We start from the raw sequence: 15203 nt of genomic DNA on the forward strand, positions 1-15203 counted from the left end.
GTTTTCACAAGGCCAGACGCCCATCAACGCAGATTGTCACTGCAGGTGACACTGCGGTGACAGGTAGAGGCGCAGCCCTGCAACTGCTCACTCACGCCACTGCTGGCGGAGCGGCCTCTACTGGAGGGAGTTCTTGAGTATTATTGAGGAGGGGGCACCACGCTGGCTAGGAGATGTTGACTACCTCGCTTGGTATACAGGAGGTCGTGAATTCGATCCCGACCCTGACGCCTGCTGTATATTTGGAGTGTGTGTGTCTCTCTCATCATCATCATCACGGTGGCTAGGAGATGTTGACTACCTCGCCTGGTATACAGGAGGTCGTGGGTTCGACCCCGACCCTGACGCCTGCTCTATGTTTGGAGTGTTTGTGTGTGTCTCTCTCTCCCCGTGGTCGCGTGGATTTTTCTCCGGGTCCTCCGGATTTTTCCTCCACATTTAGAATCAACATCACCACGCGTTGAGAGTCTTTGGCTGCTGCCATAAATGTCCACACGATGATGATAAGCCACTTCGTTTGTGATAGGCAAATCGCTTCTGACAAAGAACTACATAGCTCAGTGAGCCTTACCTGGTAAAATAAAATGAATAGTTTAGTTTATTGGTTAACTCGTCGACGCTGAGCCAGACGTCTTAGAAGAGATGGGAGTACCCACACTTGGCCACACCATACGCGACTTTCCGATGATAGAGGAGCTGTATTGGCGAACCCATTTAGACAGCTGGGTGGCTAGAGGCGGTGTGGTGATGGGGGCGGCAAGGGGGGGGAGGTGAGGATTTAAGAAACTTGTCAATTGAAGCAATTGGCGGGACCCCGGGGTCCCATCACTGCCCCGGGGTGGGAAAACCCGCATAGCGACACGAGTCTTGCTGCCTTACCGACAACAACAAAACTAGTGTCAATCGATTGGCCTCGTCGAGAGCTACTTGGGGCACTAAGTTTCGTAAAAAGTTGAAAAATGACATAAACACGTTAAAGTCACTGCCTGGGGGTGGCGGGCTCGCCTTGGTAAAGCAGCTGAGGATCGACGGCTGACTGGAGGGCGTCGTCGCCGCGCGCGACCGCGGCGGACGCCCCCCGGGGCTTGCGTTTGGCCGGTGGGGTGGCGCCCATCGTGTCGATCGCCGCCTGCTGCTGCTGCTGCTGGCGCTTGTTGGCGTGAGTCTGGGCGGGCGGCGCGTTGCTGTCGGGGTCACGAGTGGGCGGACTGAAGAAAAATAATAATTATTAACCTGATTTTTGCGGGACCCCAGGGTCCCGCAAAATGATTCAGTTGTTCAGCTACCGCGCCTGGAGAACCTCTACTGTGGCAGCTTCCCTCTCAGACAACGAAGTGGGTCAATGAATCGGCTTAGCGTCACGAGTCGAATCATACTGCGGAATATCTCCCGAGGGCGCTGGCGAAGCGGGAGGTGAAACTATTAAAACTATAAACTATATTATTTACCCGTTAAGGCCCCACGTAGCTTTTTTCCCGAGCGAGCTGGCCATCACAAATGAAAGCTCGACGAAGTGGCTCATCACGTGGGTATTTACAGCGGAAACCAAATCCTCTAAGCGGGTGCTGATGTTGATTCTAAATGTGGAGGGGAAAATCGGAGAAACCGGAGAAAAATCCACGCGACCCACGACCTCCTGTAGACCAGGCGAGGTAGTTGACATCTCCTAGCCACCGTGATGATGATGAGAGAGATACGCGCAGACTCCAAATATACAGCAGCAGCAGGCGTCAGGGTCGGGATCGAACTCACGACCTCCTGTATATCAGGCGAGGTAGTTAACATCTCCTAGCCACCGTGATGATGATGAGAGAGAGACACGCGCAGACTCCAAATATACAGCAGCAGCAGCAGGCGTCAGGGTCGGGATCGAACTCACGACCTCCTGTAGACCAGGCGAGGTAGTTAAAATCTTCTAGCCACCGTGATGATGATGAGAGAGAGACACGCGCGGACTCCAAATATATAGCAGCAGCAGCAGCAGCAGGCGTCCGGGTCGGGATCGAACTCACGACCTCCTGTAGACCAGGCGAGGTAGTTAACATCTCCTAGCCACCGCGACTAAAAGCCACGGGCATAGCGAGCGCGCTCCTGGACGTGGTGTGCCGGGATGAGACAAAGCGCAGAGCCATTCCCTTGCTCTGCACGCGTGAGTCGCAGTCACTCGGTCTCATACTCATCGATCCACACTAAGTCAATTTACAGAAACAGAATCTTCATTTATCCTGGAGAAATCCAATGTGCTATGAAGCTCTTTTTCACAGATGTCCACGTAGAGACCTACTACTACTACTGATACTACAGAGATCTACTACTACTGATACTACAGAAACCTACTACCGCTGATACTACTGAGACCTAACTCCGCGAATCCACGACTCCGCGATGAGCGGTGGAGTGGCTGCGAGCATCACCACAGGAAGACAAAGACCAGCTGGGTGCTGTGCTAATGGCCACCCACCCCCTCGTGTGCAGTGCCGGCCTTTATAGGTGCTCGCTAACAGCACTTGCCCACAACAGTCTGTTCAGACTATACGGGGGATCTTTGTCGCTGTAGTTAATGTGAGTGGGACGCCTGTCAAGGAGACTCTGTGGGTGGGTGTGTGGGAGGGATAGGTGGGGGGGGGGGTCCCTTGACAGTGATGAATGCCCCCCTCCCCCAATCCCTCTAGGGCCGAATTGAAGAAATGCTGATGCAGCAGCGCACGTTGGCAGCGGCTGTGGGTGGCCCAAATCCACACCCCGTGCCACCCCCCATGATGCCAAGGCCGCCGCGGTGGCTATGGGATGTTAACTACCTCGCCTGGTATGCAGGAGTGCGTGGGTTCGATCCCAACACTGACGCCTGCTGCTGCTGTATATTTGGGGTTTGAGGTGTCTCGTTCTCTCCTCCCGTGGTCGCGTGGATTTCTCTCCGGGTCCTCCGGTTTTCCCTCCATATTTAGATTCAACAGCGTATTTGGCTCCTGTACATTTCCATGCGATAAGCCACTTCGTTGAGCTATCATCTGTGGCCAGGTCGCTTCTGAAAACAAAGCTACAAAGCTCGATGAGCCTTACCTGGTCAAATGTAAGATAGTTTAGAGGTCGACTTCTCAGTCGCTCAAACTTCACACTCATGAGGCTCTTTTTTCCCTAGAAACCCTGCTAAAAGCCATCATGTCAAATTATGCACAATCTTCAGGAACATAATTGCCGTACTGCCTGGTACGGGCAGCCTCGCTTGCGCCTGCAACCTGATTCTAAACTGAAACTAGAAACTTTTTTTTGTATTTTAACAGGGAAGGCCCACTGGAGATACATAGGTCTTTTTCAGAAGCGACCTGGCCTCAAATGATAGCTCAGCGAAGTGGCTTATCATTTGGAAATGTATTGTAGATAAATACTCTAAACGCATTTTGATTCTAAATGTAGAGGGGAAAACCGTTGGACCCGGAGAAAAATCCACGGGGAGAGAGACACGCAAACTCTAAATATACAGCAGCAGCAGCAGGCGTCAAGGTCGGGGTCGAACCCACGACCTTCTGTACACCAGGCGAGGTAGTTAACATCTCCTAGGCACCGCGGCGCCCCTCGTCTCCCGGCCAGCACCTGTGCGTGGCCTTCCAATGTCAAAGCGTGCAATGTTTAAACTCGCGCACTTAAACAAACACATTTCCTGTGCAGCGGAATTATTTCCTCCGCGTCAAACAAGCGTCGAGCCAAAAGGGAGTTCACCCAACCAAACTCGCCTCGCCGTGGTTAAGTAAACAAATTGACCAATGCCAAATTACAAAATGTATTTGCTAAGCGGTGAGTGGGGATTGTGGGCTCTAGCGAGACAAGCGGAGATGGAGCGAGCCTTGTGCGGGCCCAGGAGCGTGATGACCCAACCCAGGAACCTTTGTTTCCCTGAGCCAGAATTAGTCCGGGCCTGGTTCCCAATGGTCGTGGAATGTTTCGTCTCTTCCACAACTGTGTTCAACCACCACGCTGCAGGTCACAGCAACACACTCACCCACTCATCCACCCACTCACCAAAGCAACCTCGCACTCACAAACCCCCTAACCCACCCACACACCCATCCACCAACTCCCCCACCCACAAACCCACCCACTCACCCATCCACCAACTCCCCCACCCACCCACCCACTCACCCATCCAACAACTCACCCACCCACACACCCACCCACCCACTCACCCATCCACCAACTCACCCACCCACACACCCACCCACCCACTCACCCATCCACCAACTCACCCACCCACACACTCACCACACCGCAGGTCACCTCACTTCTCTCTGTCCGCTTCTTCCATCGCACCTATCCACTTTGGGATTCCCTCCTCCCATCACCGTCACCACCACCGCCACCATCGTGTCCTCTCCCCGAACTCTTACAACCTCGCTCAATTCAAGAGACGTATTAACGCGCATTTATTACAACGTTAACAGTGCCGCTTGTTGCTGGCCGCTTGGCGTTGGGAGCCTTTGGCCTTGTTCTCAGCAATCGTAATGATAATAATGATTATTATTTTGAGAGAGAAAAAAATCATAGCAGTGTTTTGGTAAATGTGTTTGTTGGCATAGCTGGAGGGGAGGTGGGGGGAGGGATGGAGCCTAGACAATGCCCAGGTACCCCATCTGTTACCCCCCCCCCATCTCCCCCTTCACCGAGACCCCACGCACATCCTATTGCTGGCGGGAGCGAGGGGGAGAGAGAGGGAGGAGGAGGAGGATGAGGAGGAGGGAGAGGGGGTGAGGGAGGTCACCCCAGCCCCTGCTGTTCGCTGCTTAAGGCGTTAAGCTCCGTAATCTGTCTGCATCTCGTCTCGCCAATCCCCGCCGCAGCCCCACGCTCCGGCGAATCCACGCACCCCCACTCACCCATCTACCCCCCATCCCTCTCCTCCCCCCCTCATCTCATCTGACAGGGAGGCGAGGGAGGTGGCAGCTCTCCTCTGGCGCCCGCTCGCCTCTCTTGGTGCCGCTTGGCGACCGTGACCGAGGCTGGGTCGTGGTGCGTTAAACCCCACAGGACGCGGTATTATGACTAGAGCACAGTCTCCAAGCCAGTTTAACAAGTAGTAGGCTTTTCGCGACCAATAGTATCCATCATCATCATCACAATGCATGGCTAGAAAGCCCGTAGTAGGTGTCCACGGCACATTTCGTAATTTGTTTGCACTTTCCTCTCTGTCTTGTGCCCATATGTTCAAGTGGTGGCCAACGTCTTTCTGCCACCAATCTCTGATGTCGACATCGTCAGAGCCATTCTCTGTTAGGTCTTCCCCTCTTTCCAGGTCCTTCCATTTTTTCCCGAACAACAACAACAACACTTAAAATGTTCCTGTTGTTGTCCAGCCTACATGTGTGTCCAAATCCTTCTCATCACTCCTGCATGATCAGGTCGTCTTCTTCGATGTGCAACATTTTTTATTACTTCTACGTTGGCCACTCTGTGGGTCCAGCTTAGATGCAGCAGTATCCTTTTGTAGCAAAGCATTTCGAGAACCAATATCTTATCGCTGTCAGTCTTTCTTGCGATGATTCTATATTTTATAGAATCGGTAAGATCGCGTAAATGTGTCGTTAACCCACCACCACCCGACACAACCAATTTGTAAGGTCTGTCACGCAGTGATGACATCCCCTTCACTCTATTTAAAACTTAAACAGGAATACTTCTTCACAATTCTGGCAAATCGCCTGATGAAGCTGGTTGTAGTCACCAGCGAAACGTCGTACTCAAATTGTAAATGGTGTGGGTTTGCTCTCCAACAGACCGGTGTGCTGAAGTAGTAACTAACTGGCACGTTTCGTTTACGTGGCAAGCCCTTACGAATTATCTACGTCGGGTGGTGCTGGGTTAACGACACATTTATATTTACGAGATCTAACCCAAACAAAAATCAACTTTATTACAGTCTCCAAGTATTCATCAAACTCAATCTCTCCTCCCTCCCTCTCTCTTTTTGGCTTCTCCTTCCGCTAAGTAGAATGACCAGTGTCGGATGATCCTAGTAGCACAAGTAGCTACATATGTAGTAGTAGCTACATATGTAGCTACTACTACATGTGTAGTAGCTACATACATGTGTAGTAGCTACATATGTAGCTACTACACATGTAATAGTAGTAGCTACATATGTAGTAGCTACATGTGTAGTAGCTACATGTGTAGTAGCTACAACATATGTAGCTACTATACATGTAGTAGTAGTAGCTACATATGTAGTAGCTACATGTGTAGTAGCTACAATATATGTAGTAGTAGCTACATATGTAGTAGCTACATATGTAGTAGCTTCATATGTAGCTACTACACATGTAGTAGTAGTAGCTACATATGTAGTAGCTACATATGTAGTAGCTACACATGTAGTAGTAGCTACATATGTAGTAGCTACACGTGTAGTAGCTACATATGTAGTAGTAGCTACATATGTAGTAGTAGTAGTAGCTACGGGCCCCGCACTTTCAAGGGCCCTGCACTAAATGCTTTCAAGCTATCAATTCCGGTTCAGTGATTCTGCACTTGTTCTATTGCTATAGTACGATACCGCCTTCAAATTTTATGAACGACTGGGTGTTAAAGGTTAGCGATTTGTCGTATTATCTGTCTGTTTAGCAAATGAAAAAATACAATTACTTTACAAGTTTTTATTATGTACGTGTTTGTTTTTATTTAGGGGCCCCTTCATAACATATGCTACAGGCCCCGCACGAGCTTAATCCGACACTTAGAATGGCCACTGAGTGAAATGTCGCCCGTGACGTAACGTGCCCCCCCCCCCCCCATTCACAGGAGACGCGTTATCGACGGGCGCGTCGACTTTGGCTCTCCGTCCTGAGCAAGGATTTATTCCGCCCGAGTATCGCACGGACGCATCTGCTGCTGTTGACGTTGCACGCTCGCTCATTGCGTTTGCAAGTGGATTTTGCCTACCCCAGGGGTCAGAACTCGAGAGAGCAGGATGAACACATTCCTGCGGAGGGAGGAGCTGGTAGGAACGTTGGGTTGCTCGGTCAATGGCCAGGGTCAACGGCGGCACCACGTGGTGTATTCCGCAAATATGCCCGACTGTGAGGGCGGGCACAAGCCGGCGTGAGTAGGTTACACGTTGAGTTTTATAAGGGCACCACGGGGTGACCAGCCCCTCCCCACCCAGCCCCACCCCTCCCACCCCCCACCCAGCCCCACCCTCCCCACCCAGCCCCTCCCCACCCTCCCCTCCCCACCCACCCCCTCCCTCCCCACCCAGCCCCTCCCCACCCAGCCCCACCCTCCCCACCCAGCCCCACCCTCCCCACCCAGCCCCTCACCACCCTCCCCTCTCCTCCCAGCCCCACCCCTCCCATTTTTGTATGCACGACGGACGGATGGACACAATAATCCCCTGTGGGCTGGTGTAACCGGGAGGTTCCTACCAGTAAGAGTCTCATTGACAAGCACTGACCTGGCTCACCAACTTGACAAAGGCAAAACACGTTGGAGTAAAGGACGCGAACGCGGAGCGATGAAAGCGACGAGGAAGCGGCACAAAAAGACAACCGCGTCACCTGTGAGATCGATCGTGCGTGCGCGCGTGTGTGGAGTGGTGGAAAGGGCGAGAAATAAATACGAAATAGAATCGAATCGTACGGCTCCCTTACGCTCGGGAGCGGTAAGCGGAGCGGTTAGCTCGCTGCGCTAAGAACCCGGCAGACCGAGTCCCGATTCCCGCTCAAGATTATCTGAATCGGTCCTGGGCCTCGCCTAGGTCGACTCAACCTTAAATAAGCACCTGATGCCGTGTGTAAACTTCGCCACGAGGATGACAAAGGCGGCCGGGCGTGGTGCTGGCCACTCACCCCCTCGTATGACGTGCGGGCCTTCATAGGTGCTCGGAAAACAGCACTTGCCCCAACAGTCTGTAAAGGCTACACGGGGGAACTTTGTTTTTCTGTGGAGTGGTGGTACGGCTCCCTTGCGCTGTGAAGCCAGTTCGATTCCCGGATACGGCTGTCATCAGTGTCCTGGACCTCCACTAGGTCGACTCAGCCTTAAAAATGGTACCCGGTGCGGTTTGGCGTGCCGTGCCTCATGCGCTCGCTAACAGCGCTTGTACCAACAGCCGATGTGCGCTACACGGGGGACCTTTGCCTTTGTAAATACACAGCGTATCGTAATATCCCACGGGAGGACTCATCATCACTTGACGAGGAGAATGGTTGTGGAGATTGATTGCATGGCCGCGTAAGATCATCAGATGTAACACCACACGCTCTGGGGAATAGCACCCCCCACCTCCGCCACCCCAGAGATACCCCCTGTTCACCGCTTGTTCACCCTCTGTTCATCCCCTGTTCACCCCCTGTTCATCCCCTGTTCACCCCTTGTTCACCCCCTGTTCATCCCCTGTTCACCCCTTGTTCATCCCCTGTTCACTCCCTGTTCACCCCCTGTTCATCCCCTTTTCACCCCTTGTTCATCCCCTATTCACCCCCTGTTCATCCCCTGTTCATCCGCTGTTCACCCCTTGTTCATCCCCTGTTCACCCCTTGTTCATCCCCTGTTCACCTCTGTTGATCCCCTGTTCACCCCCTGTTCATCCACTGTTCACTCCCTGTTCATCCCCTTTTCACCCCTTGTTCATCCCCTATTCACCCCCTGTTCATCCTCTGTTCATCCCCTGTTCACCCCTTGTTCATCCCCTGTTCACCCCCTGTTCATCCCCTGTTCACCCCCTGTTCACCCCCTGTTCATCCCCTGTTCACCCCCTGTTCATCCCCTGTTCACCCCTTGTTCATCCCCTGTTCACTCCCTGTTCACCCCCTGTTCATCCCCTTTTCACCCCTTGTTCATCCCCTATTCACCCGCTGTTCACCCCTTGTTCATCCCCTGTTCATCCCTTGTTCATCCCCTGTTCACCTCTGTTGATCCCCTGTTCACCCCTTGTTCACCCCCTGTTCACCCCCTGTTCATCCCCTGTTCACCCCTTGTTCACCCCCTGTTCATCCCCTGTTCATCCTCCTTTCACCCCTTGTTCACCTCCTGTTCACTCCCTGTTCATCCCCCTTTCACCCCTTGTTCACCCCCTGTTCATCCCCTGTCCATCCCCCTTTCACCCCTTGTTCACCCCCTGTTCATCCCTTGTTCATCCCCTGTTCACCCCCTGTTCATCCCTTGTTCATCCCCTGTTCACTATTTGAACATCCCCTGTTCATCCCCTGTTCCCCCCTGTTCACCCTCTGTGCATCCCCTTTTCACCCCTTGTTCATCCCCTGTTCACTCCCTGTTCACCCCCTGTTCACCCCCTGTGCATCCCCTGTTCACCCCTGTTCATCCCCTGTTCATCTCCTGTTCACCCCTTTGTCACCACCTGTTAACCCCCTGTTCACCCCCTGTTCATCTCCTGTTCATCTCCTGTTAACCCCCTGTTCATCCCTTGTTCATCCCCTGATCACCCCCTGTTCACCGCTCTTCACCCTCTGTTCACCCCTGTTCATCTCCTGTTCACCCCCTGTTCACCCCTGTTCACCCTCTGTTCATCCCCTTTTCACCTTTTGTTCACCCCCTGTTCACCACTTGTTCATGCCCTGTTCACCCCTTGTTCACCCCTTGTTCACCCCCTGTTCACCACTTGTTAATCTCCTGTTTACCCTCTGTTCATCCCCTTTTCACCCCTTGTTCACCCCCTGTTCATCTCCTGTTCACCCCTGTCCACCCTCTGTTCATCCCCTGTTCACCCCTTGTTCACCCCCTGTTCATCCCCTTTTCATCCCTTGTTCACCCCCTGTTCATCCCCTGTTCACCCCTTGTTCACCCCCTATTAATTCCCTGTACACCCTCTGTTCATCCCCTTTTCACCCTTTGTTCACCCCCTGTTCACCCCTTGTTCACCCCCTGTTCACCCCCTGTTCACCCCCTGTTCACCCCCTGTTCACCCCTTGTTCACCCCCTGCTCAACACTTGTTCATCCCCTGTTCACCCCCACACGATGACCATACGTCACCCGCAAATGAGCCCGGTCTCATCAGATAGCGGAAGCTGAGTGGGACTTGAGCCTGGTTCGATCTCGGATGAGCGACCACCAAGTAGAATCAAACTCGTGATGCGCAGCCGCGGGGATTTATGGATACATATACAAGCAGAACACCGCTCAAAGTCACTACACTCACAGATTATTATTATTATTGGCTTTCCCGATTAAAATTATTCAATATCATTTTTTAAAGGAAACCCAGGCCCCAATCCTGACGTTCTGGGTCTCATCAGCAGATGCTGCTGCGTCACCAGATGCGATTGACAGCAGCACTTCGATTGGCTCTGCATTACGGGTTGTTAAATGTTCTTCGAATCTCGCCTGGCATGCAGCCGGTTCGTGGATTTGATCCCTACCCAGACGCCTTCTGTATGTTTGGAGTTTGCGGTCTCTCTCTCTCCCAGTCGTCGCGTGGATTTTTCTCTGGGTCGTCTGTTTTTTTTCCCTCGACATTTATAAACACGCGTTTAGTGTATTTGGCAGCTTTAAATTTCCACGTGATAAGCCACTTCGTTGAGCTATCATTTGTTGTCAGGTCCCTCGTGAAAAAGACCTATGTAGCACAGCAGACCTGACCTAGTAAAATAAAATAAATAGTTTAGTTTATAGTTCCCAGGTTGTGGGCAGCAGAGGACAGTGCAGCAACATTCATTGTTGGACTGTACGTCTATGCTGCCGGCCTTTACCTACGCAAAATTACCAAACCAGCGCGGTGATGTATGGTCAAACACGAAAGAGAGGCCCTCGTCCAGTAGTGGACTGGCAAATTGGGCCGTACGCATCGATGTACAGTAGAGGAGTCCACTGCTACCGCCAGCACCATCGCGTGTATCCACCAGTGGTGGCTGCAGTTAGCGCTTACAAGCAACACGTGCACTGCTTGATATGCAGTGCAGCCTCTCCGTGAGGTCTCGATGTGACTCTGTCGTCTCTATGCGAGTCAGTGGGTTTCTATGTGGTTATATGAGTCTCTATGCGAGTCTATGAGTCTCTAGTACTGCCAGCACCTAGACGCGTCATCTCCTGAGCTTAGAAATCCCGAGACGGAATTTGCTGCCTCCTCAACCTGGAGCCACGAACCACCACTGCTAGGTACTAATTTAGGCTAAGTCGACCTGGAGGGAACCAATGACGGGTTCAACAGATACCAATCACTACTAATGGGCACCACGGAAGGGGCTTGAACCCTGGACACCGGAAGCGCAGGTTACTGCGCACTATGGGCACCACTCACCATATACATTACACACACCTCACCTACCAGCACTCATCACACCAAATATAAAGATCCCCCGTATAGCCTTAACAGACTATGATGGCCGGAACGGCACTCGAGGGGACGGGTGGCCAGCACCACGACCGGCCGCCTCCCCAGTGGCGAAGATCTCGTGTCTCCAGGTGCACTAAGCACTGCGCCACCGGTCCCACTCACCATACCATTGCTCTCCACCCCTCTCACACACAGTGCCACGTGCCCCCCTCACCTGCCACGTACCCCCCTCACCTGCCACGTATTTTCAATCCTGGCACGTACCCCCCTAACCTGCCACGTGCCCTCTCACCTGCCACGTGTTTCTCAATCCTACCACGTGCCCCCCACATCTGCCACGTGTTCTCAATCCTGCCAAGTGGCCCGCCTCACCTGCCACGCCGCCGAGGGGATGTCCCCGAAGCGTCCCCTGCCTCCGTACGTGCTGCACGCGTGCGTCGCCACCTGCCCCGGCCCCGAGCCTCCTCCTCCCGCGGGGCCTCCCAGGGGCACGGAGCCGGGGGTCGGCCCCCCTCCGCAGTAGCCGAAGAGACCGAGGCTGACCATGCCGGCTCCCCCGACCCCGGCCACACCACCGCTGCCACCACCGCTGGCGGCACTGGCCGCGGTCCGGGCGAGCCAGGCGGGGGAGACGAGACCCAGGCTGCAGGCTGCGAGCAGGGCGAGCGACAGCAGGCACCAGAAGCAGGCCACGCACGTGAGCATCGCTGCCGCGGCGTGCGCGCCGAGACGGGACGCGGCACTGCTCGAGGTGGAGGTGGTGGCGGTTGTGGTGCTTGATAGTCCTGATGGTGCTCGCAAACAGCACTTGCCCCGACAGCCTGAATGGGCTATATGGGGGATCTTTGCCTTCAGTGGCGGTGGTGGTGGTGGCCCTTTAACACGCGCACAGGGTTCAGTTCGCGGCGGCGGACGCTGCGTGCGGGAGCCACTCGGCTGGAGCTCCTGCAGTCGCAGTGATCGCAGTAGCAGGAGGTGGAGTAGGAGGAGGAGTTGGAGGAAGGGGTGCAGGAGCAGTTGGAAGGCCGTGCATCCACATGGCTTTGTTGAGTAAATTCACGTTTCGCGGCCCTGAAGCGCTCGGGCTGCGATAAAGCGGTCGCAGTGATGGTGGTGGTGATATTCAAGCCACAGCACGTGGTGTCCGCGTGAACCCTGTCCAATCGCTGCCCTCTTATTCGGCCCGTGGAGTCTCCGGTGCATTGGCTGCACAATCAGCAACCGCGATGATCTCCACTGTTCATCGATACGAGCCTCTCTCACGTCGCCACGAACTTGCAGAAAATATTCCTCTCGCTTGATTATTGTAACTGTCGACGCACGGATGCATGCGTTCTAAGCGGGGCGGGTGTGCGGGGGTGATTGGTTGCGTCCAGCGTCGGCATTACCCTACAGTGCGACAGGTTAAATGTAGAACGATGAAGTAAACTGCGAATATGTGAGAGGTAGATCTATACGAAGATTTGTTGACTGGTCTAGCACTGGTCCATCACTCTTATCACTTGTATCACTGGTCTCTATGACTGGTCTATGACTGGTCTATTACTGTTGTAAAACTGGTCTATGACTAGTCTATGACTGATCTATGACTGGTCTATGGCTGGTCTATGACTGGTCTATAACTGGTCTATGACTGGTCTATAACTGGTCTATGACTGGTATATGACTGGTCTATAACTGGTCTATAACTGGTCTATGACTGGTCTATAACTGGTCTATGACTGGTCTATAACTGGTCTATGACTGGTCTATGACTGGTCTATGACTAGTCTATGACTGGTCTATAACTGGTCTATAACTGGTCTACCCCTGGTTTCTATGACTGGTCTATGACTGGTCTATGACTGGTCTATGACAAGTTTATAACTGGTCTATAACTGGTCTATAACTGGTCTACCACTGGTTTCAATGGCTGGTCTATGACTAGCCTATGACTGGTCTGTGACTGGTCTGCCACTGGTCTACCAATGGTCTCTATGACTGGTCTACCACTGGTCTCTATGACTAGTCTATGACTGGTCTATGACTGGTCTACCACTGGTCTCTATGGCTGGTCTATGACTAGTCTATGACTGGTCTATGGCTGGTCTATGACTGGTCTATGACTGGTCTCTATGGCTGGTCTATGACTAGTCTATGACTAGTCTATGACTGCTCTATGACTGGTCTACCACTGGTCTCTATTACTGGTCTATGACTAGTCTATGACTGGTCTATGACTGGTCTACCATTGGTCTCTATGGCTGGTCTATGACTAGTCTATGACTGGTCTATGACTGGTCTACCACTGGTCTCTATGGCTGGTCTATGACTAGTCTATGACTGCTCTATCACCGGTCTCTATGACTAGCCTATGACTGGTCTACCACTGGTCTCTATGACTGGTCTACCACTGGTCTCTATGGCTGGTCTATGACTAGTCAATGACTGGTCTATGGCTGGTCTATGACTGGTCTACCAATGGTCTCTATGACTGGTCTATGACTAGTCTATGACTAGTCTATGACTGCTCTATCACTGGTCTCTATGACTAGTCTATAACTGGTCTATGACTGGTCTCTATGACTGCTCTATCACTGGGCTATCATCCTCAGCCAGGGAGCTGTCCAGGGTGCTGACGCCCGCTGTTGGCCGGAGGCTGCGTTATCGGCACCCCCACGTTGGTGGATTAACCCCTCCGTTCATTAAACGGAAACGAGTCACATTCAACATTACACAATTGTGAGCTCACGCCACTGCTGGCAGAAGAGGGACTCCGCTAGAGGAACACCCAGAGAGCTCCTCGAGAGAAAAGACAAACACGCTATGTAAATAGAACACAGAAAGCAACCTATTAAATAAAGCAATGGAAGACTGCACAATGTTCAATGCGTCTGGGTAGCCGTTGACACTCGCGCACACGAGACCACGTTAATTGGAAACTCTTATCACGAGCTCGTTAAAAATTAAATGGGGAAGAGAGGGCGACTCGAACAGCCCATTGCCACACCGGAGACGCGATCCTAATCTCTGAGCGGTAATGCCACCCGGATCCTGTAAGCCGCGTCCTATATAGCGACGTGAATATTTGTAACTACACACACACAAAGACAAAGATCCCCCGTATAGCCTCAGCGGACTGTTGGGGCAAGTGCTATTAGCGAGCAGTACCTATGAAGGCCGGGACGGTACACGAGGGGGTTGGTTGTCAGCACCACGCCCGGCCGCCTTTGTCTCCCGAGTAACAATGTTTACACACCGCACCAGGTAATAATTTGAGGCTGAGTAAACCTATGCGAGGCCCAGGACCGGTGCAGACAATCGTCACTGGCGTTGGTGGCCGTGAGCAGGAATCGAACTCGGGTCACTGGGATCGAAGCGCAGCATACTAACCACTACAATACCACTCCCCACAAATAATATAATAAATACACCCCAACACACACAGACACGTACAAAAACAAAGACAACGACCCCCGTAGAGCCTTAACAAGTGCTGTTAGCGAGCACCTATGAAGGCGAACCCTGCGAACGAGGGGGTGGGTGGCCAGCACCACGCCCGGCCGCCTTTGTCTCCCCAGTGGTGATGTTTACACACCGCAGCAGGTACTCATTTGAGGCTGAGTCAACGTAGGCGAGGCCCGGTTCAGATAATCGTCACTGGCGTTGGTGGCAACGAGAGGGAATCGAACTCGGGTCACCGGGGCCGTAGCGCATCGCGCTAACCGCTACACTACCACTCCAAACAAATAACAACAACCGCCAAATAACAACAAATAATTCATGCACCCTAACGCACGCACGCACGCACCGCCACCCAGCCTGGCCGCGCTCGCATACTACAGCCGCGTTCTTCTGGCGTATGGCGGCGGGAAGTTGGTCAGCAGCGATGGCAACGTTGGAGTCGAGGACGCTGAGTAGGGGGTCGGCGTCACGAGTCGCCTG

General features: G+C 53.0%; 1 protein-coding gene across 1 annotated transcript in view; it reads right to left on the bottom strand.

Annotated features, from left to right (window-relative positions):
- Positions 1-12119, bottom strand: part of LOC116950271 (LHFPL tetraspan subfamily member 7 protein-like) — a 101494-nt gene extending 89375 nt beyond the window's left edge. The window contains exon 1 of the mRNA XM_076072495.1: positions 11652-12119. Coding sequence (XP_075928610.1) covers positions 11652-11984 — 333 coding nt within the window. The 5' untranslated portion in view covers positions 11985-12119. The remainder of the gene's footprint in view (positions 1-11651) is intronic.
- Positions 12120-15203: the final 3084 nt, after the last annotated feature.

This window comes from Petromyzon marinus, chromosome 38 (genome assembly GCF_048934315.1).
Source record: "Petromyzon marinus isolate PM22_M1 ecotype Great Lakes invasive population chromosome 38, UKy_Petmar_22M1.pri1.0, whole genome shotgun sequence".
In the NCBI taxonomy this organism is placed as follows: domain Eukaryota; kingdom Metazoa; phylum Chordata; class Hyperoartia; order Petromyzontiformes; family Petromyzontidae; genus Petromyzon; species Petromyzon marinus.